The sequence below is a fragment of the Hippoglossus stenolepis genome, chromosome 7 (genome assembly GCF_022539355.2).
Source record: "Hippoglossus stenolepis isolate QCI-W04-F060 chromosome 7, HSTE1.2, whole genome shotgun sequence".
Lineage (NCBI taxonomy): Eukaryota > Metazoa > Chordata > Actinopteri > Pleuronectiformes > Pleuronectidae > Hippoglossus > Hippoglossus stenolepis.
This window is the reverse complement of record NC_061489.1, coordinates 27,638,371-27,661,663: the sequence shown is the minus strand read 5'-3', so window position 1 is coordinate 27,661,663 and position 23,293 is coordinate 27,638,371. Positions and strand designations below refer to the sequence as shown.

At 44.9% G+C, this 23,293-nt stretch overlaps 1 protein-coding gene across 1 annotated transcript in view; it reads right to left on the bottom strand.

The window, feature by feature from the left end:
• Positions 1–23,293, bottom strand: part of LOC118112121 (transcription factor COE3-like) — a 109,335-nt gene that overhangs the window by 30,841 nt on the left and 55,201 nt on the right. The window contains 5 exon segments of the mRNA XM_047340496.1: positions 3,241–3,335; positions 3,985–4,171; positions 5,315–5,448; positions 9,561–9,678; positions 9,842–9,923. Coding sequence (XP_047196452.1) covers positions 3,241–3,335; positions 3,985–4,171; positions 5,315–5,448; positions 9,561–9,678; positions 9,842–9,923 — 616 coding nt within the window.

Sequence of the window (23,293 nt, the reverse complement as noted above, 5' to 3'; positions counted from 1 at the left end):
CCTCTTCCTCGTCAGTATCCCTCTCTCCTCCTCTCCCTCGTCAGTATCCCTCTCTCCCCAGGTGCAGCTGCGGGAGGAGGGGGGAGGTATTGGGGGAGGGATGGGTTGAAATTAATGAGAGGAGCCTGGAGGTATTGACTTTCCTGGGAAAACACAGCTCTCTAAAAATCAGTGGCTGAGCGCCGCAATAACTCAGCATCCATCGATCCCCTTCCTCCCCTTCCTCCCCTTCCTCCCTCTTCCTCCCCTTCCTCCCTTCCTCCCCTTCCTCCCCTTCCTCCCCTTCCTCCCCTTCCTCCCCCACATGCAGCATTGATCTGTGCATCACAAGCTCCGAGGCCGACAGCGTCCACCAGTCACAGCGACCGACGAGAAACTACAGAAAAACTACAAACATACAGACCGAAAACTACAAAACTACAGAAAAACTACAGAAAAACTACAAAACTACAACAAACAACGACAAAACTACAGAAGCAGAAACCTCTATACGTTAGTGAATATGAGAACAATCAACAAACAGAAACGGAGGAAACGTGTTTCTATGGTGAACGAGTGAAATGTTGAAGAATGATGATTCTCAGGGAAACTACAGAGTAAAAGAGTGAAAGAGTGAGTTGGAGTCTCAGGAAACTACCGGCTCCGTTTCCCTCTCAGGCTTCTTATCATTCCGCTCAGGGCTTCTCGCCTTCGGCCACTTTTCCAGAGCGAAGCCTGGGGATCAAACGGTGAAGCTGCTTTAAGCTGCAGGGAGGAGGAGAGAGGGGAATCCTGGGAAACACTGGGATCTGACGGCTCGTCACTTCGCCCTCAGCTGCAACTACTCCACCGCCACACAAGTCCTGCTCTCTGATTGGCTGTCAGGCTTCCCCCACACACACAGGTGAGTGTTAACCCACAGATTTAAATAGTGCATCAGTACTGACCCTGATTCAAACAGACACTGTGTCAGAGTTCAGCTGAAAAATACATTAGAATTTATTAAACGTAGAGTTTTGATTATTAATACTGTTTTTTAAAACAACATTTTCTGTGACGTGGAAATCTTGAGTCAGTCGACCTCGATTGTTCAAATCCTCTGGAAGCTGTTCAAGGCTCCACAGAACCAAGGATCATTACCAACTTCTTAAGAGCCTCATGAAGCTCACGGCTGGGACGCCCTTCCTAAGAACCTCGAAAGAACCTCTTCAGCGCCCCCTGGGACTTTCTGAACACCACCTGAAACCTCCTCAAGGTCCCTCAACTTCCTCAGGGGTCTTTGGAACCTGTTGGAACCTGTTGGAACCTGTTGGAACCTTGGAGGTCTATAACCTGCGACATCTCTACAGACGAGTGGAACCTAAAACCTCTGGAGGCTTTTCAGGCACCAACACAACTTCCTGAAGAACTTCAAGCACAAACATGAGCTGATCTTGATGTTCTGACGTCAGACGACAGAAAATGTAGAAATATTCTTCACGAGTTAAATGAGTCTGGATCGAACACAGTCACTGACGTTTGTGTGAATTCCTGAAGGAAATGACATCAGTGCTTTGTCTTCTCCTCTTCAATTATCCACAGCTCGTCTGTTTAGTGTTTAAAAGCTCGGCTCATTTCACATTCATGAACACGCTGCTGGCACAACGCTCCGAAACGCACTCTGACGCATCCTCACTCCTGAAATATGGATGGAAATCAGACCGACCGGCGGCATGTGTGTGCACAACATGGCCGCCTCCCTGGCAGGAGGAGGAGGAGGAGGAGAAGAAGAAGAAGAAGGAAGTTACGGTGCAGCCACCTGTCGGGGTTCAGCCTCACGATGCCTTCAGGGACACGCGCCTTTTTCGTTTCACTTTCAATCAAACTGAAGTCAGATGTTTTCACTGGATTTGTGGAACGTGTCTCCTGAAGGATTCTGGGATTTAAAGGAGCAGACGGCACGTTTTTATTTTCAACTGTTTGTTTTCAGTCTGAAACGCTGAACTCAACCAGATGTTATATTAATGTTTAATTTACATGAACATTCATATCCTGTTTTTAATCTCATTTATTCATATTTATCAGGGTCCAGGTTTTATTATTCTGTCATTTACCAGCATCGTGTTTAAACACCAGGAGAATCACGGTGAAACCAGGACAGACTCGGCGATGTCTCCACACACAATATCAATGTGTCTGTTGGACACTTCGCCGGCAACCTGCAGTTTAAAAGTAAACTCAAAGGAAAGACCTCAAATAAAATGATTAGCGTAAAAAGGAAAAAGAGAATTTAAAGCAGATTCTTGTTATAATTTAATATATTTTATAATCAAGCCAGCTGTGTCTCTGAAGAGTCTTTATTCCTCCTTTATTCCTTTTTAACTGTATTTTCATTTTAAACTCACCTTTCTTATTATTCACAATCATATTTATTTTCCTTCATAATTTGTGTTTGATTGAATTTTCTGGTCCTTCAAATAATTATTATATATATGCAATAATATATATTTCAAATATTTCTTTCGTTATTTTCATTATTTACTATAAAAATGTTACTTTAAAAAAATTGGAACAACGAAGAGAAATAAAAAAACTTAAATACAGAAAAATAAAATAGTTAATATGATCATTTAATTGAATAATTTTCCCTTCGTTTCATCACCAACGTTACAGAAATGTATTTATTTACAGTATCAGTTACGTGATCATTCTTTTATATCATGACACCAAGGAAACATAAATAATAAAAGGATGGAGAAGTTGGATTTTCTCTTTTCTCTTTTGATAACAACCATTTTCTTCCTCAGAAGCATTCGTGCCCGGATCTTTATGAATCTTTGGAAGCTTTTGTTTGTGACGCTTTGGATTTTTCTGTTTCTTTTATAAGGTGATGATATAAAAGTGCTCAGCTTTGATATGAAGCTGACGTGGATGAAAACACTGCGTCTCTAATGGAGATAACAACTCTATTCACAACACAGCTCCACATAAAGGCCGAGCTCGCAGCTCTTGTCAGTCCTATCTGTAAACGGGATCACACAGATTAGCATTGCAAAAGGAGGCGGCGGCGGCCGGACCGTCCATTGTGACCGTCCCGGTCCCGCCGCCGGAGGAGGTGGCGTCTCTGACAAAGACGAGAGCGAGAGGAAGGAAGCGGTGATGAACTGGTGTTAAACAGAAAGCCGGAACACGCTCGCCTCTTTCAATGACATTTACTTATCGCACTAAACAGCCTTCAACCTGACCTTTCTGCTACTTTGAATGACATCTGGATATTCTGACGGAATAATCGGGGACAGTAGACGCAGTGATTTCAGAGACAGATAAGGCGCCGTCGCACAGAGCGTGGACGACTGACGGAGAGTCTGAAGGACGAGCTGAGGAGGAAGATGTTCACTTCACAGTGAAGAACAAAACTCAACCTGGATAAAGATCTTACACTTTCCTTAAAGCTCTTCCTCAGTCTCACTGAACTAGTTCAAACCAGATGTGTCCACAGACATCAGGCTGAAGTCAAAGTGATGCACAGGAGCTGCAGAAACAAGCAAGGGACGAGGAGATGGTTTTTCTAACTTAAATGCTGCTTAAGGGGAAATTTAAAGGGAAGAATCAGGGTCTAAGACACGAGTCTGAAGCTAAACATCAGGTGTGAAAGGTTCCTCAGAGCAGAAGAGGAGTTCTGGGTCTGGATCAAACTGAACCTGGTTCTGTTGGTTTGCAGAGTGACTTTTGGACCAGTCACAGGAAGTAGAGACAGAATTAAACAGTAGAAGAAGAAGAAGAAGAAGAAGAAGAAGCAGCTGCAGTCTTCACCTCCGACGATATAATGTTTGAACCACAACAACAGTTTTTTTTATCAATGCAATTCTGTTCAAATCTACAAATTTGATTTCAGTCCTTAAAGTTTTTAGATCCTGACATTAAATCCAAAGATTCCCTTCAGCCTCAACGACTTTTCTCCAACAGAAAACAGGAGCGTTTGTTTTCCGGAGTAAGACACAGCGTCAGTCAGCATCAGGATTCAGCTCCTCTCTCCGTCAGACGAATGGTTAATTAACGAGTCGACGTGTTGTTTTTCAGACTCACCGGTGTAGACGAAGCGGCCCGGCGCTCCTTTGCAGAACTGTTTGGACTTGTAGGAGAGCGTGACCTCCACGACCCCGGGGATGTGTCGAGGGGGAGTCTGGACCCGGATGGCGTGAGGGGTTATCAGCTGGATCATGAAACAAAAAACAAATAGATCAAATCTGAGTGAAGGAGGAGAAGCAGCTTTAGTTAATAACTCAGAATACCCTGTTCTATTTTACAGTGTTCATCAGGTCGCACTCAAACAACCGAATCGTACGTGACTCAGCAGGACCCACGAGCAGTTTGTTATAAAACACAGAAGCTCCTCGTGTGGTTTCAACAGAAATAACAACTCGTCTCACTGAATCGACGGCGACGCGTCGGCTGCTCGCATCATTTAACTCAACGTCTTAATGAGAGCAGCTGATTCAATATTTCAAAAGAGATGTGAGACCTCACAGAGGGTCACAGATGATTTATGTTATTAAACTGTCACTTGATGTTTTTAATGCTTCATGTGCTGATGTGGTATCTGTTAGAAATGTCCGATCCATTACGACGGGATCGACAGCGACTCTCTTCTCTAACTTTCACTCTGACGCCGTCCTGGATCTGGGTCAGCGTGCAGGCTGCGTTCAGAGGGACGCTGGGCCTTGGAGTCCGTCTGCTCTCCAGCAGACGGCGCTGATCAAAGTGAGGAGCGTGTGATGGGAAGCGAGCGGCGTGCGGAGGTGTCTCCTTCCCTCCTTCCCCCGCCAGGTGTTCTGCTCTTCTGGACCTGCTTCAATATTTCATGCTGCACCGTATGTGCAGCTCCTCCTGCAGCGCCACTCGCTCTCAATCTACATAGTTTTGGGGACATGCACAAGTGCTACAGATACAGTGTGTGGTGTGTGTGTGTGTGTGTGTGTGTGTGTGTGTGTGTGTGTGTGTGTGTGTGTGTGTGTGACTGTGTGACTGTGGTGATGAATGTGTGTGTAGATAAAGGAGAACACTGTGTGTGCAGCTGCTTCCAGGCTGCAGACTCTGTATCAGCTGAACTCAGCCAGAAGCTCTGATCACTTATTGATTATTGATTTGATCTGATCAGTCGTCATTAAGGGAGTTTAAGGTGTTTGGGAGAAAGTGTGAACAGTTAAATAACATTTTAAATGTCGTAGCTGAGGTGGAACTGGGTAATGTGTTGGGTTCATTTAGAACAATATCACAAAGGGAAAATGGAAATCTTCCAAGGAGCTGTGAGAAGAACGTTTGAGTGTTGACTTGAGTTGGATGGACCCTCGCTCACCTCGCTCCACACCAGCATGGTGCCGAAGACGACCTGCAGGCCGTCGAAGAAGTTGTCCCCGATGAGGATGACGGTGGCTCCGCCTGTCGTCCAGCCCTCGCTCGGACTGATGGCTTTGATGCAGGGCGTGGCTGCTTCGGAAACAACAGTTACATGTAAATGTTAAAGTAGCAGTTTTGTTCGATTGAGGTTCATTAACAGTTTAGATTCACTGAGATTAAACTTTGATTTAACAGTTTCTGTTTGTTCAGTTGAAGAGATTTTAAATGTTCTGGTTAAAGGTTTAAATTTAACATAAACACTGGTTTAGGTTTAAGCATCGTATTTTTATTCTTGTTGAATGAATGAAAACGTTCCTCTTTATTCAGAACTGATCACAGGACGGTTCTGATTCTGATGAGGAAAAGTGAAACTCGTGTTTCCCTGAAGACTTTGACCAAACTGTGAAAGCTTGAAAAACAGGGACAGAGCATCTTTAACAAAACAGCAGCTATTCATTGAAGTGACCTGTTTTTAAATCCACAGAGATCTTTCAGTCACATTTGGCTCCACGGAGCAGATCCAGCAGCAGCAGGTTCATCCACCACTCACACACACTCAATGATTGGTTTTTCCTGAGATCAATGAGGGCTCCACATAAACAGCGTCTCCGAGACGACTAGACTGTCAGACAGAGTCGGACGAGCAGATGGTCTCAGAGGAGACGAGGCTCCGCAGGTTTACAGCCTTTTCCCGGAGAGGGACTTGTTTTATCGTAGAGATGATTTGATTCCAGTCAGAGCTCCGAGTTTCCTCTTGTTTACTCTGAGAGCTGAAATTCACCGCTCAGTTCATATCGTGTCACTATTAGCAAAGTTAGCAGCTCATGGAAAAGTCTGTGTGGAGAGTTGTGTGAGCAGATTACACACGGTTATGAATCGTGGTTTCACTTTGGTCATTTAAAGGTTTTTCACTGAGCTCCAGATGCTTTCCACAGTTTGACTGAAGCTGGTTTCATGGGTGGAGCCGAATAATCAAACTAAGAGGAGGAAACAAAAGGTGCATTCGTGAGGAACTATTTTCAGCAGCGGATGAATCCACATCTGGTGCTGTAGTGACTTCAATGAACTACAGTGTGTGTGTGTGTGTGTGTGTGTGTGTGTGTGTGTGTGAAACCAAAGGGATATGTAAAGTGGAGGTTGAACTTTTCTTCAGATGCACTTTGTGAAAGTCGCTCAGAGTCTCGATGAAAAGACTCCGAGCTGCAGGGTCGAGGCTGCTCCCGCTCCGAGGCGTCGATTGTCATCTCACTATTAATTTTCTCCTTTTGTCACAGCAGCAAACAAACAGTCCGGAGGGTGTGTGTGGGGGGACTTTCCAATCACATGAATAGAGCACAAAGACGAGGAGCAGGCGGTGGAAAGTTTTATCTGGGAGACGGGGGGGTTCAGGGTCTGTGACAAAGGCGGGAGCAGATGTTGGGGCTTTTTATCGCCTCTGAAAACATCCCAGCCTGCAGGAGATGAAAGGCCCGGGCCCGGCCCGACCCGGGCCCGGCCGGCCCCCGACCCGGCCCCGACACGGGGCCGTCTGCTAACTACGGGCCCCTGGCCCCTGCAGGACACCGCTCTGCCTCTGCCTCTGAGCACAGCGACTCGGCACATGAATGTTTCAGAGCTTCTCCCAAAGAGCCAGGTGAGAAGCAGGTGAGTGACAGATCAGTGCCAGGGAGCGCTGGTTCCATCCCCCTGGACGAGCCACACAGGTGGGGTTTGCCACACAGGACAGGAGGTCAGCTGACGCTGCTCCTTCCCTGTGATAAACACCACCCATCTGCTTCTGCAAGTAGGTTAAACCAAACGAGACCGTTACATCAGCACCTCCTGGAGGAGCCGGGAAACTTTCAAACAAGTGGAGAGTCGGCAGAGGTCGTCATCAGGGAGGAGGAGGAGAGAGGGAGGAGGAGGAGGAGAGAGGAGAGAGGGAGGGAGGGAGGAGGACAGAGGAGGAGGAGGAGAGAGAGGGGAGAGGGGAGAGGGAGGGGAGAGGAGGAGGACAGAGGGAGGAGGGAGGAGAGAGGGAGGAGAGAGGAGGAGGAGAGAGAGAGGAGGAGACAGAGGGAAGAAGGAGGAGAGAGGGAGGGAGAGAGGAGGAGGACAGGGAGAGGAGGGAGAGGAGAGGGAGGGAGAGAGAGAGGAGGGAGGAGAGAGAGAGGAGGAGGACAGAGGGAGAGAGAGAGGAGGAGGAGGAGAGAGAGAGAGAGGAGAGAGAGAGAGAGAGGAGAGAGAGAGAGAGAGAGACAGAGGAGAGGAGGAGGAGGAGAGAGAGAGAGAGGAGGGGAGAAGAGGAGAGGGGAGAGGAGGAGAGAGAGAGAGAGAGAGAGAGAGAGAGAGAGAGAGAGAGAGGAGAGGAGAGAGACAGAAGAGAGAAGAGGAGGAGGAGGAGAGAGAGAGAGAGAGAGAGAGAGAGGAGGAGGAGGGAGAGAGAGAGAGAGAGACAGAGGAGGAGGAGGAGAGACAGAGGAGGAGAGCAGAGGAGAGAGAGAGGAGAGAGGAGGAGGAGGAGAGACAGAGGAGGAGGAGAGAGAGAGAGAGAGAGAGAGGAGAGAGGGAGAGAGACAGACAGATGAGGAGGGAGAGAGAGAAGAGAGAAGAGGAGGAGAGGAGGAGGAGGGAGAGAGAGAGAGAGGAGGAGAGAGAGAGAGGAGGAGGAGAGAGACAGAGGAGGAGGAGGGAGAGAGAGAGAGAGAGAGAGAGAGAGAGAGGAGGAGGAGAGACAGAGGAGGAGGAGAGACAGAGAGAGAGAGAGACAGAGGAGGAGGAGGAGAGACAGAGGAGGAGGAGGAGAGACAGAGGAGGAGGAGAGACAGAGGAGGAGGAGAGAGAGGGAGAGAGAGAGAGACAGAGGAGGAGGAGGAGAGACAGAGGAGGAGGAGGGGAGAGACAGGAGGAGGAGGAGAGACGTAGGACACAACAGAGTTTAAATCTAACTGGTGGCAAATTATTTGAGGGCTTGTTTTACTCTTTTGAACATCCCAGACGGGTGGAGAGTGTCTGGAAGTTCAAACTTTTTGTCTTAGTTGGATGACCTGATACGATCAGCCCCCCCCACCTGGGGTTCAAAGTAGGTTAAAAGGATCCAGGAAACAACTCAAACTTTAGATCAAGTGGAGAGAAACATGAGAAACAAACTGTGAGGGTTTGTTTTGTGCGACTGAACGTCCCAGATGGATCCGAAAGGGAAAGTCAGTGTTATCCAAAGGACTCGTGTGGTAAGCCCCACCCGTCTGGTGTTCCACGTAGCTTAAAACAAGTGAAACAGTTAAAGCTCCTGAGTCAATGGAAACAGCTTCATGAATCAGAGGCTGGTTGATATGTTTGGTTTAACTTTCTGGAAGTGCCAGGCGGGTGGAGTCTATCAAACAGGAAGACACAACAGACACAATTCAAGTTCGAGTGAATGGAGATTTTCTAAAGCATTTATTTCATAAACTCCACCCGCCTGGTGTTTCAAGAAGCACAAAACAAAGACTTTGAGTAAGAGAGGTTGAGGTGATCGAGGAAAGAAACTGGAACTTATCTTATTTAGGATACTGTGGGTTTGTTTTACTCTGCTGCAGGTGCCAGACGGGTGGGGCTGTCCACACAGGACATCACAGTGAAGAGTTTGATAATATGTGAGAACTCTCCTGGCGTGGTTAAGCTCCACCCTCCTGGTGCTCCAAGTAGACCGAATCAAGTGAGATCCTTACATCACTGCTCCTGGAAGCGCCGCAGCGAAGCGGAGGGTTTTTATTGGAGCAGAGACGGAGCAGTGTGGTATTAAAGTTTACAGCTTCAGAGGAAATGTTACTGCGGAGCTGCAGCTCTCAGAGTCGAGTTTCAGCGTGTGAAGTTTATTTGGTCACACGGACGCAGGAATAACGGAGCGTTTGTTCGCCGCACCTCCGGATGGTGAAGGACGTCCTGGCAACACGGAGGAAGGAGACGCTGCAGCTGCGTCTGTCTCAGTCTGTAAAGGACACGTTTCTGTTTCTTTCTTCTGTGACGTTAAATAAAATGAGATATTCAACATGTAACTGAGTCAGATGAAGCTTTGTGTCTAAATGTCACGAGGTTCCTAAAGGGTCGTTCCCCCCGTGTCCTCAGAGACCAGTGTGGCTCCACTGAAAAACAGATGCATTATGGGAGATGTAGGATCCCGTGTTTCAGGAGACAGTGTCTGGACGTTGGGTCGTCATGACGGCGTCTGAATCACGGTGTCTTACCTTCAGAAGGGTCCAGGCGGCGGGCGCGGCGGCCATGTTTGGAGTTGTTGTGGACGAACATGTTGTCTGACACGGATAACACGTGACCGTCCACGTTGATCGTGGTGGAAACCACCACCTGTACACAAACACGTCAGGGTCAGTACAGAAGCTTTATGAGTGTGTGTGTGTGTGTGTGTCTGTGTGTGTGTCTGTGTGTGTGTGTGTGTGTGTGTGTGTGTGTCTGTGTGTGTGTGTGTGTGTGTCTGTGTGTGTGTCGTGTGTGTCTGTGTGTGTCGCACCTGAAATCTCCTCATGTCTCGAGGATTCCCTGCGTTTTTCAAACAGTTCTGGTTGCACTTGAGGAAGAACTTCAGGAAGAATCTGGAACAGAAACAGACGCAGCAGGTGAGAGTCAGGTGACGTGAGACTCGTTTCACATCAGGGGAAGTTTTTATATCAAACACGTCAGGAAAGTGTTTTCAAACAATCAGCAGCAGAAACGTTCAGAAAATGATAAAACATCATAAACATATACAAATTACACTTCAGGTAAAGTGTTTATTTGTTAACAACTAAACAACAGTGACGTCTTCAAACTGTTTTTAGGATTTAATCATTGAGTAATCTGATTACAGCAACGTGTCCTGTAATCTGATTACAGCTTCATAGTGTGTTTGTAAACGCAGCAGGAGACAGAGAGTTAATGTGTCATGAATAATAAACTGATATTATTGATATATTATTGACGGTTCATTGTAGCAGAGGTTGAATGTCGGTACCTGAACATGAGATAAACATGTTCCGCTCACAGCGTGTGACGTCTCATGGTGATGAAATTATCATTCAGTGCCGGCGTCTTGATAAAGACACTCGACACTTCCTGTAGACTTATGGCGTCTCATTAGGAGCCGTCTTTTGATTTTCCTGCTGCACGTCACGGCTCTCGCTCGCCGCTCGCCGCTCGCTCTCTGATTTACGAGGTTTTTTACTGCAGCAGAGGAGTATTGATTGGGAACAGATATCAATGAGGATGGGCAGTAATAACCCGCAGCTTTGGAGAGGGAGTGTGGGGGGGTCTGAATGGATTGCCGCCTTAATGCATTTCCCAGTGTCGTGTAATCTGTGCACATCCATCTCTCGGACCATAAGCCCCCCCCCTCCCGTTCTGATGGAGCGCTTCCTTTTTAATTGCCACATTATCACAATAATAATCCGAGCAGTTAACAAGCGGCAAGGTCGCAGACAGACATGTCACATTAACCAGGGGATAACCTCCCGCCTCCTTATTCAGCCGCCTCAGCAAGGCATGCTGGGAAAGCACCAGGGCATCGATCTCCACCTCAATAAGACAGAAACTGCTTCTTTAAAAACACACGTTTCACTCGGGATTGTTCTTTTCTTTTCTCCAAGAAACTCAGCGTAAAGAGCCGTTTATTACATGACACAGTTAAGGATTTGACTAAGGGACTTAAAGAGATAATTAATGGATTGAGATCAAGTTTCTTTTTTCATTTTGAAGGTGTAAAAATCCCACTTGAATCCACTTAGGGTCAAAATGAAAAGATTAATTAATGAGCTATAAAATCTAAAGGGGTTTTTAATTAATCATTTTCATAATTTAAGAGTTTAAAAGGTGTAAAAACTTAAATAATTTTCACCTTCAAAATGAATCAAGGTCTTTTAACAGATAAATGAAAAGCTGGTTTTTATTTTATTTATCAAAAAGAAAACTTCTGGTTTGTCTGGTTTCTTTCCTTTATTGAACATTTCACTTCATTTTAAGGGAATAAATACATTAATAACCCAAACACGCAAGATAGTGTTTTAATACTTTGATTTAAGGTTCATTTAAGACTTCACTCCTGTGAGAGAAGAGTTCACTCAGATATTTTGAGACATATTTTATTTTACTGCCTTTAAAAACATTTTATTTCTGATGTTTCAGTGTCAGAAACCTCAAATATATGCATGGACACATTCAACTGGTTTTTATCTTTTAGCTGAAATGACCCTTTAAAGAGACACTGAGCAGAGGGTGTGTGTGTGTGTGTGTGTGTGTGTGTGTGTGTGTGTGTGTGTGTGTGTGTGTGTGTATCGACTGAAAGCTGATCTGCTGCTCTGGAGGCTCTAATGCCCTTTATGGCAGTGAACAGAATAATGTGAAGCTCCATTCAGATGATACCGACTCCTTCAGAGAGCTGATATGGATCAATACAGGTCGTATAAAAACACAGCTGGAGACAGAGACTCACACACACAGACTCACACACACACAGAGACTCACACACACACAGAGACACACACACACACACACACACACACAGACACACACACACACACACACACACACAGAGACTCACACACAGAGACTCACACACACACAGAGACTCACACACACACAGAGACTCACTCACACACACACAGAGACTCACACACACACACACACACACACACAGAGACACAGAGAGACTCACACACACACAGAGACTCACACACACACACACACACACACACACACACACACAGAGAGAGACACAGAGAGACACACACACACACACAGAGACACACTAGACAACATTCACACACTCAGAGTGTCTTCCATATACAGTATATATCATATTATAGTATATATACATGATATTATGTATATATATATTATATAATCTAGTCCATGTTTAAGGAAGTTCAGAATTCAAACCGGTCACCTAAACACCTGATTCTCTTTGATTTTCTCCGTGTTTTGATTAAAGACAGAATGTAGATTTGTGTCCGAAGTCTTCACGTGTAAAAATAAAGGTTTAAACAAAGAATCTGAAACTCGACAGTCCTTTAGAGACAAAGTAGTTTTTTCAACCTCTTCTTCCAACTTCAGCTGATTTAAAACATATAAAAACTTGATGAATATTGAATCTCCGTCATCAGCTCCAACACTTCCTTCTTCTTCTGGCTGTTAAAGGACGAGGTGTCCCCCTCGTTACACCCCCGATCAATTAAGACTGAAAACGTTTCTACATTTATGAACAAACCACATTTTATAAACTGGTTAAAACACAGTGAATGTGTTTATGGCCAAAAGTATGTGGACACCCCCGTCCATCGACTCCTTCAGTGACTCTTCAAGTACTGAAGGATCCTCTTCCTCCTCAGTGTGGTAAATAAAGATGGACGGCATGACAGTGAAGCCAAAACATCTGCCCCCTGGTGGCTGGCTGCAGTATAACTCATAAACCCTCCTCCTCCATGTTAGCAGACGGGACATGGACCAAACTAAACTATCAAAGTAGACGTTAAATAAATGTTTGTAAAGATGTTTCTGTCGTTTCAGCTCGTTCTCATCTCACTGATGTTTGTTCAAGTGTTTCTGATCCGTTTGGATTTCATTAGTTATTTGATGATATGAAAACAGGCGGAGACGTGATGATTGACAGCTGACAGAAATAACGTCATCACCGGGAAATAAAATGTTAAACTTCAGGAGGTTTAACAGTTTCCAGGCTTTTCACAGGTTCTGTGTACGTGAGGCAGATTAAGACCTGTCACTGTTTCAGTGATGAGGTCATGTTAAAGCATTCCTACTTTTTACAGCACTTTGCTTTTTGTTTGAGAACCTGAGATAAATGTGTTCACGCCCACAACTAATTTCTGTTTTTCAATCAGCGTTCACATATTTCACATCCACAGTTTAACCGAGGCAGCGTCAGTGGAGCAGCTTTAGAGCTACTTTAACTCACACTGGGGGGTGGGGGCTCTGACTTCAGCGACCGGCCGCTGTGGATGATGTCACCCCCGACCACACCCAGGGCACTATGGGAAGCAATTATGTCGGACTCGGATTACAAGGCCCTGATGAACACACAAATACACACGTACAGTTCACACACACACACACACACACACACACACACACACACACACACACACACACACACACACACACACACACACACACACACACACACACTCCCTGGAGTCTCTCTCTTATTACGTTAGGCAAGAAAGAAAAAATCTATATTTCAGCAGGAGTATTTTTAAAAGCTGCCGTGCTGCTGCTCGTGCCCTCGCAGTTTGATTCTCTCTGTGAGACGCCACCACACCCCCCGCCGCAGCAAGTTTACCACCTGACCACCCGGCGAGTCCAGTTCAGCACGCCGCCACCACCGCCTCTATCAGCCTTTCACACGGGTGACAAAACTGAAATAGAACACAAAGCAAGCGTGGCGAGCCGAGGCCACCACCGAGCTCGCAACAATCCGTCCTGGTTAACCCGCTAACCACCTCGCCGTCACATCTCATTTGTTTGCAGCTAACGAACAAAGCGTGGAGTATCTGCGGCCGAGAAACAAAAGAGGGAAAAGAAAAAAACAAGCTTGCAGGCAGTTTGCGCTACAAAAAACATCAGAAGAAGAAGAAGAAGAAGGAGGGAAGGCGTCCGTTGAAGCGTTGCCTCATTAGAAGGTCGAGTAAAGTCTAATATTGACTCTGCCGTGTTGTTGAAACGCCCTCTTCAAATAATTACTGAGGAATTCAGACGCTCCTCTGCAGCTAATTAGGATATGAAACAAGAGCAGCTTCATGCACATTACCATTACATGATGATTCACTGGCCTCAGCACCAGCATGTGTGTGTGTGTGTGTGTGTGTGTGTGTGTGTGTGTTGGGGGGGCTCCTTGGCTCTGCTACACACCATCAATAATTCACAAGCCAAGATGGCAATTACAGGACCATGTACAATCAAACTAAATATTTGATGAGGCACTAAAACAGTCCCTGGAACAGATCTGCCTCTGTCTCTCTCTGTCTCACACACACACACACACACACACACACACACACACACACACACACACACACACACACACACACACACACACACACACACACACACACACACACACACACACACACGCACACACACACGCACACGGCCGCTCTACTGTCTATTGTCACAACACATTAGGTCCTCGGTCCCTTATTCCCCAGACTTTGTCTTGACACGCAGAAGCAGTTTATTCTGCTAAAAGAGCCTCGTGCAATTCATTTGTTCTGTAACATCGAGTGCCACCATCATGATGCATTCTGGGAGGCTGCAGATCGCCAGCCGCCTCCTTTTTTTGTCTTCGTAAATAAAGCAACAGTGACGAGAGGACGAAGGACAACACTAAACAGTGGCTCTGTCTAAACACATGTTCTTCCTGGTGCCGGACAAGAGGAGGAGTTACCGTCTCAGGTCGGACGGCACCGAGTCACTTCCGCCAGCTGACCCACAGAGATCTGGCAACTTCAAGTGGAACTGCGGCAAATCTGGAGATTTCTTTACAACACCCCATTAAGAAGAGAAGAGCACGAAGGACTGCGTGTTGTCTTGTTTCTGTTGATTCCGGCTTCAGTTCGTTTCCACTTATTTCAATTAAACTGTTCAACAAAGTTTATTTTATTCTGAAAATTTTAAAAAAGGAAAAAAAATAACATTATAATAATTTTGCATTTAGCATCGAATCTAAATCATGTGAGGTTCTTATGAAACTACCTGTAGAGCCGAATGTGGCCCCGGGGCCAAAAGGGTGAGACGAGTGTTTTCAACATGTTCCTCACATGAAGGAGATTCTTCCTGTTGGTTTCCTGTTAGCTGGAGGTGAGACCAGTGTGTGTTCATGTGTGAGTGTGTGTGTGTGTGTGTGTGTGTGTGTGTGTGTGTGTGTGTGTGTGTGTGTGTGTGTGTGTGTGTGTGTGTGTGTGTGTGTGTGTGCGTGTGCATGTGCATGTGTGCGTTTGTACAAATGTTTGGGAGAAATGAGTATTAAAAAATACACATGCTGAGTTCCTGGAGCGCAGAGACGAACAGAACATCCCATAATTATTTCATATCGCCTGAGAGAGAGAGAAGTGAAAAAATGATATTTTTGGTTGAATAAACCAGTTTACAACACACAGACTCTTGTAAGATGTTATGTAAGAATAAAGTCTCTCACACACACTCACACACACACACACACACACACTCTCTCTCTCACACACACTCCACACACACACACACTCTCTCTCTCACACACACACACACACACACACACAACACACACTCACACACACACACACACACACACTCACACACACACACACCTCTCTCTCACACACACACACACACACACACACACTCTCTCTCACAACACCCACACACACACACACACACACACACACACACACACACACACACACACACACACACACACACACACACACACACACACACACACACACACACACACACACACACACACACACACACACACACACACACACACACAGGTGTGTACAGGTGAATGAATATCAAGGTGTAACCATGGAGACGTCATATCTAAATTATTATGACACTAATCTACATGTTTCCAAGGATCGTTTCATGAGCTCAAGAGATTTTTTACATTTACAGAATAAAGTAAGAAAACAGGAACAAACACTCATCATCTGCTGCAGTCAGAAACAAACATGGCCGACTCCCATAAGAAGTCGTGTTCTCCCGCTGCTGTTACATCGGGTCATGTGACCTGCAGCTAACGTTCAGAGCAGAGATGCTACGACTCAGCAGCGTCACGGTTCTGCTGATTGCTCATTGATCAATAATGTGATTAATGTGATTGTTAACATTGTTCAAACATTCTCTGACGTCTTCGTCCTCAAACGTCATGATTTACATTGTGGGGACCAGAGGGGTCGGGTCCCCAGAAAGTCACTGTAGACAGATTTATGTCCCCGCAACATGAGTAATACGCACACGCACGCACGCACGCACGCACACACACACACACACACACACACACACACACACACACACACACACACACACACACACACACACACACACAACACACACAGTGAACTTAGGCTCCTCAGCTGTATTTTGGTAGCGTTGTCATGACGATCTGGATTATTTGTCTCTGCAATCGAAAATCATCCGTGTGATGCAACACTGTGTGTGTGTGTGTGTGTGTGTGTGTATGTGTGTGTGTGCGCGTGTGTGTGTGTGTGCACGTGTGTGTGCGCGTGCATACACAACATTGTGAGTCAATGTGAAGCTGTGGTTTTCCTCTGTGTGTGAATGGAGCAGCTGGTGAGAAAGTGATGAACACATCATGAAACTCTCTGTTTACTGTGGGTCTGAAACACTTTTCTTCATCTGACAATATTCACATGTTCGAATCCACCAATAATCAAAACATGGACGGTTTAACAACTCGACCACACACTCATCATCGTCTGTACCCACTGCCCCCCCACCCCACACACTCTGGGGGATCATGGGAGTTGTAGTGTTGAGGAGTGTATGTGGACAGCTTGGCAGCATATTGTCAACCAGAGGGCACGAGGAGCGAGCAGCTGCTGCTGGTTAAACTCCACAGACACACAACTGGGACACATATGAGCCTGGAAGTACAGCCTGGAAGTACAGCCTGGAAGTACAGCCTGGAAGTACAGCCTGGAAGTACAGCCTGGAAGTACAGCCTGGAAGTACAGCCTGGAAGTACAGCCTGGAAGTACAGCCTGGAAGTACAGCCTGGAAGTACAGCCTGGAAGTACAGCCTGGAAGTACAGCCTGGAAGTACAGCCTGGAAGTACAGCCTGGAAGTACAGCCTGGAAGTACAGTCTGGAAGTACAGCCTGGAAGTACAGTCTGGAAGTACAGCCTGGAAGTACAGCCTGGAAGTACAGCCTGGAAGTACAGCCTGGAAGTACAGCCTGGAAGTACAGCCTGGAAGTACAGCCTGGAAGTACAGCCTGGAAGTACAGCCTGGAAGTACAGCCTGGAAGTACAGCCTGGAAGTACAGTCTGGAAGTACAGCCTGGAAGTACAGTCTGTAAGTACAGCCTGGAAGTACAGCCTGGAAGTACAGCCTGGACGTTTTTTATATTTTTCTTTAATATTTTTTTTTATATTGATAATATATCTACAGGTTTTATGAACACTGCAGAATCCTGAAATATCGTCATGTGAAATCTTCCTCTTGCCGGTTTGGGTTGTTGAACTTTCTTTATTCTCTCCGGACGGAGAAAAGCTTCAACTTGTAGAATGATGAAATCCTCTAAAGCTCCTCAGATAAACTCCACTGCCTCGAGGTACAAGCTGGAAACTGGACTCCGTTCTTTCCTGGTTTCTTTTCTGAACAAATTCAAACGTGTGAAGTTTGACATAAATCCCATCATAGTGGAGCAGTTTGTGGCTCAACGGCTCCTCGGCACTGAATTCATGTTGAAACCTCCAAAATAAAGGTCAGATCTCCAAATATCAAAGACCAATGAAATATAATAAATCCAACAGAGAGCAGGAGGTTAATAGTTGGAGTGAAGCTGAAGGGAAACTGGCCTCTGTGACCTCTGACCTCTGTGACCTCTGACCTCTGTGAGACCCAGACCACCTCCTCAGGTTTTCTCACAAATGTAGTAGTATATAGAAATATTATAAAATATAGAAATGTAGTAATAAATAGAAATAAAGTAATATAAAGAAATATAATAATATATATAAATGTAGTAGTATATAAATGCAGTAGTGTATAAATAGAAATAAAGTAATATATAGAAATATAATAATATATATAAATGCAGTAGTATATAAATGCAGTAGTGTATAAATTGAAATAAAGTAATATATAGAAATATAATAATATATATAAATGCAGTAGTATATAAATGCAGTAGTGTATAAATTGAAATAAAGTAATATATAGAAATATAATAATATATATAAATGTAGTAGTATTTAAATATAGTAATCTATATAAATGTAGAAGTATATATGAATATAGTCGGTGGCAGTAATGCACCTTGACGTCAGTTGCCAGCCAAGTGAACAAAGAAGGAAGTGAATGCATTGGAACAGATTGTAAACGTCAGGAAACAGAAAGTGAATTCCTGGAAGTGACAGATGTGAAGATTGTTGACGACAGACGTGTGAACGCGGAGCGATGGTGATAAAACAGAACAGATGAAATAAGAGAAGGTGTAAATGATTCTTTTCAGATGTTGAACCCTCGCTCTGCCCTGAATAACCTGCTGTTACATGCAGCTCAAGGTCCAAGTGACACTAATGGTTTCTGTCTCATTTATAAAAAACAACCTCCTCTCACTTCTATGATTCATTTAACACACTCGCTGCTCACGCCTGCCCGAGCACTAAATTCTTAATATGTACAACATCATTTAATTATTGCTCCACGTTCGAGTCACATACAGACGGCTTTTCCTTCTGTTCCAGGAAACTGTGAAAAACTGCATTCAGTTTCATTTCTGTACAATCTGTTGTGTTTCAGTTGTGTCTTGATGAAGGTGAAAGTCACAAACTGCTTCACCACAAAGTTCTTTATTACATGAAGAAAACTGCTACATGGTATTTAATACTGAGGTATTGGTACCAATTACTATTGCTTGTACGTCACAAGCTACAATATCACCAGCATCTGGTCAGTACTAATACTACTACTACTCTCAGTGCTGCTACTACTTCTACTACTATTAATACTTCTACTGAAACTATGGCTACTCAGCTGCAACTAGAATTCCTACTACTACAACCACAGCAACTATAAGGCTGCTAAGCCTCCAACTGATACCGCTACTACTACTATTAGTACTTTTCAAGTCACTACCACCATTAATACTAACTACTACGAGTAAGTCGACATCAAAATGTACGTCCTGTGGTACGACCGCTCCTCGTATGTAAACGTCAAACATCTGTGTGTGATTTTTCTTGATGTGATGAGGCCGCAGCTCAGATTTATCTCTCACTCATCAGTCTGACAAATGTTTCTCTTTATGTCCATTACTATTCCACGCAGGCTTCGCACGGCTCGACAGCCGCTGAGGTATTTAATTAAGTGTCTGACTGCTGATGGCTCAACGTCCAGCTTTATTGAACCAAAATTAAAGAAAAAAACATTTGAATAAAGGCCTGGGGGCTGCCTTCCAACCATTTCATTTCAATATCTCTTCACGCTACTTCAACTGTTTCTGCTGCTGCTTCGACTCAGAGTGAAGGAAAATAAAGTGTCAGCGAACAGGAAACTTCACACGTTCGATTATTATCACAAAAACAACAGGAAACTCTTGTTTGTTTCAGCTGTTTAACAACCGACACGTCGTCGGACTCGTTTCACATCTTCGGGTTTCTTCATCCAGGCCGTTTAGGAATCAAATCACTTCATCGCTCTGTGTTAACACTTTGATTTCACTGGCGCCGTTCTGACACTAATTAGGTCCAGAGATTTAAATTCACATTTTAATTATATGGTTTTATACAACTTTATTTTGTAAACAGCTGATTAATGGTTATTGGTTGTTGTATTATTAGTTAGACTGGAGGTAATAATAATAATAATAATACTGTTTAAATATTAATGAGGCATATAGAGTTTACACACACACACACACACACACACACACACACACACACACAAACACACACACACACACACACACCACACACACCACACACACACACACACACACTCCTGATTGGTTGCTGATAAAGAGGATGAATAATGATGCAAGCATTACAAAGTAAATGTAATTTACTCTGCTTTGAAGTCGGCGTCGACACCAGAACCACGTTGGACGGTGGTGCCAAATCACACACACACACACACACACACACACACACACACACACACACACACACACACACACACACAGTGTGTAAGTAAAAAATACACCTAATTGGTATAAACAGCTCAGAGAAAACATGTTTTTTCTTCCTGCTGAATCTCCGCTGCAGATTTCAGGGTTTTAAAACTCCATCTGTTTGGCTGCGGCTCCGCTCTGCTGCTCTGGGACCAGCGGTCAGCAGCAAGGTGAAGCCAGCCGCACCATCTGGCCTGACCTTGGGCCGGACTCCGGCCAACGATGGCTGGGATATATGAGGCAGGATTTGAGGAGAGAAGAGGATAGAAAAGCTCGTCCTGTTGAATTAACATGTCAAACTCGTTTCACAGTTTAAAGTCAAACGTCTCAAGGTCTTTGTCACATTTTCTTGTTCGTCTTGTTTTTATTCTGTGTAACAGGAAATATTCATAATGAGTGAAATCTGTTTCGAGGATTCTTACATTTTTTATGTGACAAACGAGTCAACAGGGTCAACGTTGGTGAGAAGGAATCTTTTGAATGAGTAAGGGTTAGGGTTAGGGTTAACCCACAAATTGTTCAAATAACTGAAATAAAGTTTGTTTAACAAAGTGTGAGGAAACTCGTCCTCAGGAAAATATTTCCCCCGTGCAACACGAGCCTGAACAGGAAACACCCTCCAGGTCTGTGACGTCAAACTCCATCTGAACTCCGCCACCAAACCTGACCTCAGCTCAAGCTCTCAGCCAATCAGGATGGATCTCAGATTGAGAGGCAGCAGAGCGACGCCCCGTCCGCAGACTGACGTCAGCAGCCGCCTCCTCATTCTTTCAGGCTGATGTAAGAACATTACTGATGAAATCCTTCACAGCCTGATCAGCATCTGTGCTGATGAAAACTACCTGGACCTCAATGTGACAGAAACCACGGAGTGAAGAACTGTTTTAATCCAAAAACCAGCATCGTTCATGTTTCAGATATAATACGTACAAGTGCCTTGGAACCACGTTCGCCTCCAACCTTCACTTTGATAACAGAGAATCCACTTGATGCACAAGCTGAATTCCTTCAATGTCTCTCAGAATATCTTATGTGACTTTTAACATTTTCTTTTATCTGCAGGTTTTATGGTTTGCCTGTGAAGGACCGAACAGCCTAATTAACAATGTCTGCTTTAAGATCCTCGGAGTCCAGCCCTGGAACAAACTGCTCCCGACACTGAGGTCCTGTAAACTTATCATTTATTCATTTATTATTTCACTATTTCCCTGGAGTCCTGGTCTGTATTTGTTGATGTTCTTGACCTCGATTCTCTTGGCTCATACGTGTCGACCGGTGTTTTGGCTGCTCTGCGGCTCCTTCATTGATCTGTCGTCGTGTGGATGTTGATGCTGCTGCTGATTGGGTTTGTTTTGTGATCTTCTGAGATCAATAAAGTTGTTTGAACTGAACTGACGATGGCCTCCAGGCGGCCGAGAGACAGAGACGGAGAGAGAACGAGAACAGAAACTGGAATCTCAGGAACTCAGATCCTGGTGTTTCCCAAGAATTCGAGAAAATGTGTCCTGGGATAACGAAGCGGGGACATCTCGTGAAAACTGAAAGTTACTGGTGACGCATCAATCTTCGGTCCTAGATCAGAACCACAGACCCTAAATAAAGATGGACGACGTGACAGCTCCCAAAAGGGAAGCCACATCATCTGGCTCGCCCCCTGGTGGCTGGTTGCAGTATAGGTCATAAGCCTAAAACCACAGCTCCACGCCACGATCAATACTGCGCAGACTGCAAATTACATTATTACCACAAGATGGCAGCGTTTGTATCCAAGATATTTTAGTTTGATTTCTGGAGGAAGTGGAGACCATACGAGAACCAGATCAGAACCTCATCTGACCCCTGATCGCCTGACTTCCTGATCCAGATCCCGCAGGTCGTTGCTCAGGTGTCTTTTCTCCTGCGCTCCAGCGGCGCCTCTAAACGCCTCATCACCATGTTTAATCAAATTAGCGAGCAGCCAAAAATTGACGCTTTTCATTAATTATACAGGATAATTCTAATTGCAAATTCAAATGTATTCTCTCCGAACAGAAGGTGTTCAGTAATATTTCACAGAATTTGCATATTAAATGGGGGTCGCTCTGCATTATGTATGCAAATGTATGCGCATTGTCTTTATTTTTAACTTGCGGGCCATATGCGCGGCTGCTGCCTGAGCAGGTGAAAACCGTCCTGAGTGTTTCGCTGAACAAACGCCACGAGGACGCTTGTCAAGTGCTGCATGGTCCGTGTCAATCTCTGCTTCCTGCTCCTTTTCTTTGCTCTGGTGTTTTTCAGAACGACGACGCTTCGCCTTTGATTCGTCGCTGGAGGAGAAGTGTTGCTGCCGCAGCTTCCTGTCGCAGCTTTTCTTTCTTTTGTGCCTTTTTTGTTGTTTTCACGCTCTTTTGGCCGCCAAGCGTCACCATGACACTGCACCGTCAGCGCAAACAGAGGGCAGGAGTGTTACACAGCGTGAAGCGAACGCACCTCGACCACCGCCACCTGCACGCTGCCTCAAACACAGCCCGCCAAAACATGAACACACACACACACACACACACACACACACACACACACACACACACACACACACACACACACACACACACACACACACACACACTGCCAGGTAGAGAGCCAAACAGGGATAGAAAAAAAACAGGTGAAATGTCAGAAATGAGTCAGAACTCAGAAAAATGACTGAGAAATAAGATTTTTATGACTTAATAACGTACAATTATGAATTATTATGTTGAAATATAAATCAATTCTGATTCAGTAAATCTTCAATCATTTAAACGTCCTAAAAAAGGAGGAGAAGGAAAGAGGGAGAGGAAAAGAAAAAGGAGAGGAAAGAAGGAAAGATTTACTAAGTCGACATTTGATAAACTAATTTAAATGATGTCTTTTTAAGTCAAATATTGAGAAACAAGAAAATGTTTGTTTAATGATTAAAATAAAAACTTTACTCTATCATTTTCCTGAGAGGAGGAGGGTGAGACAGGAGGGTGAGACAGGAGGGTGAGACAGGAGGGTGAGACAGGAGGGGGGAGGAAGACAGATAAATCATCATGTCCCACATCAGCTCATCATTGACT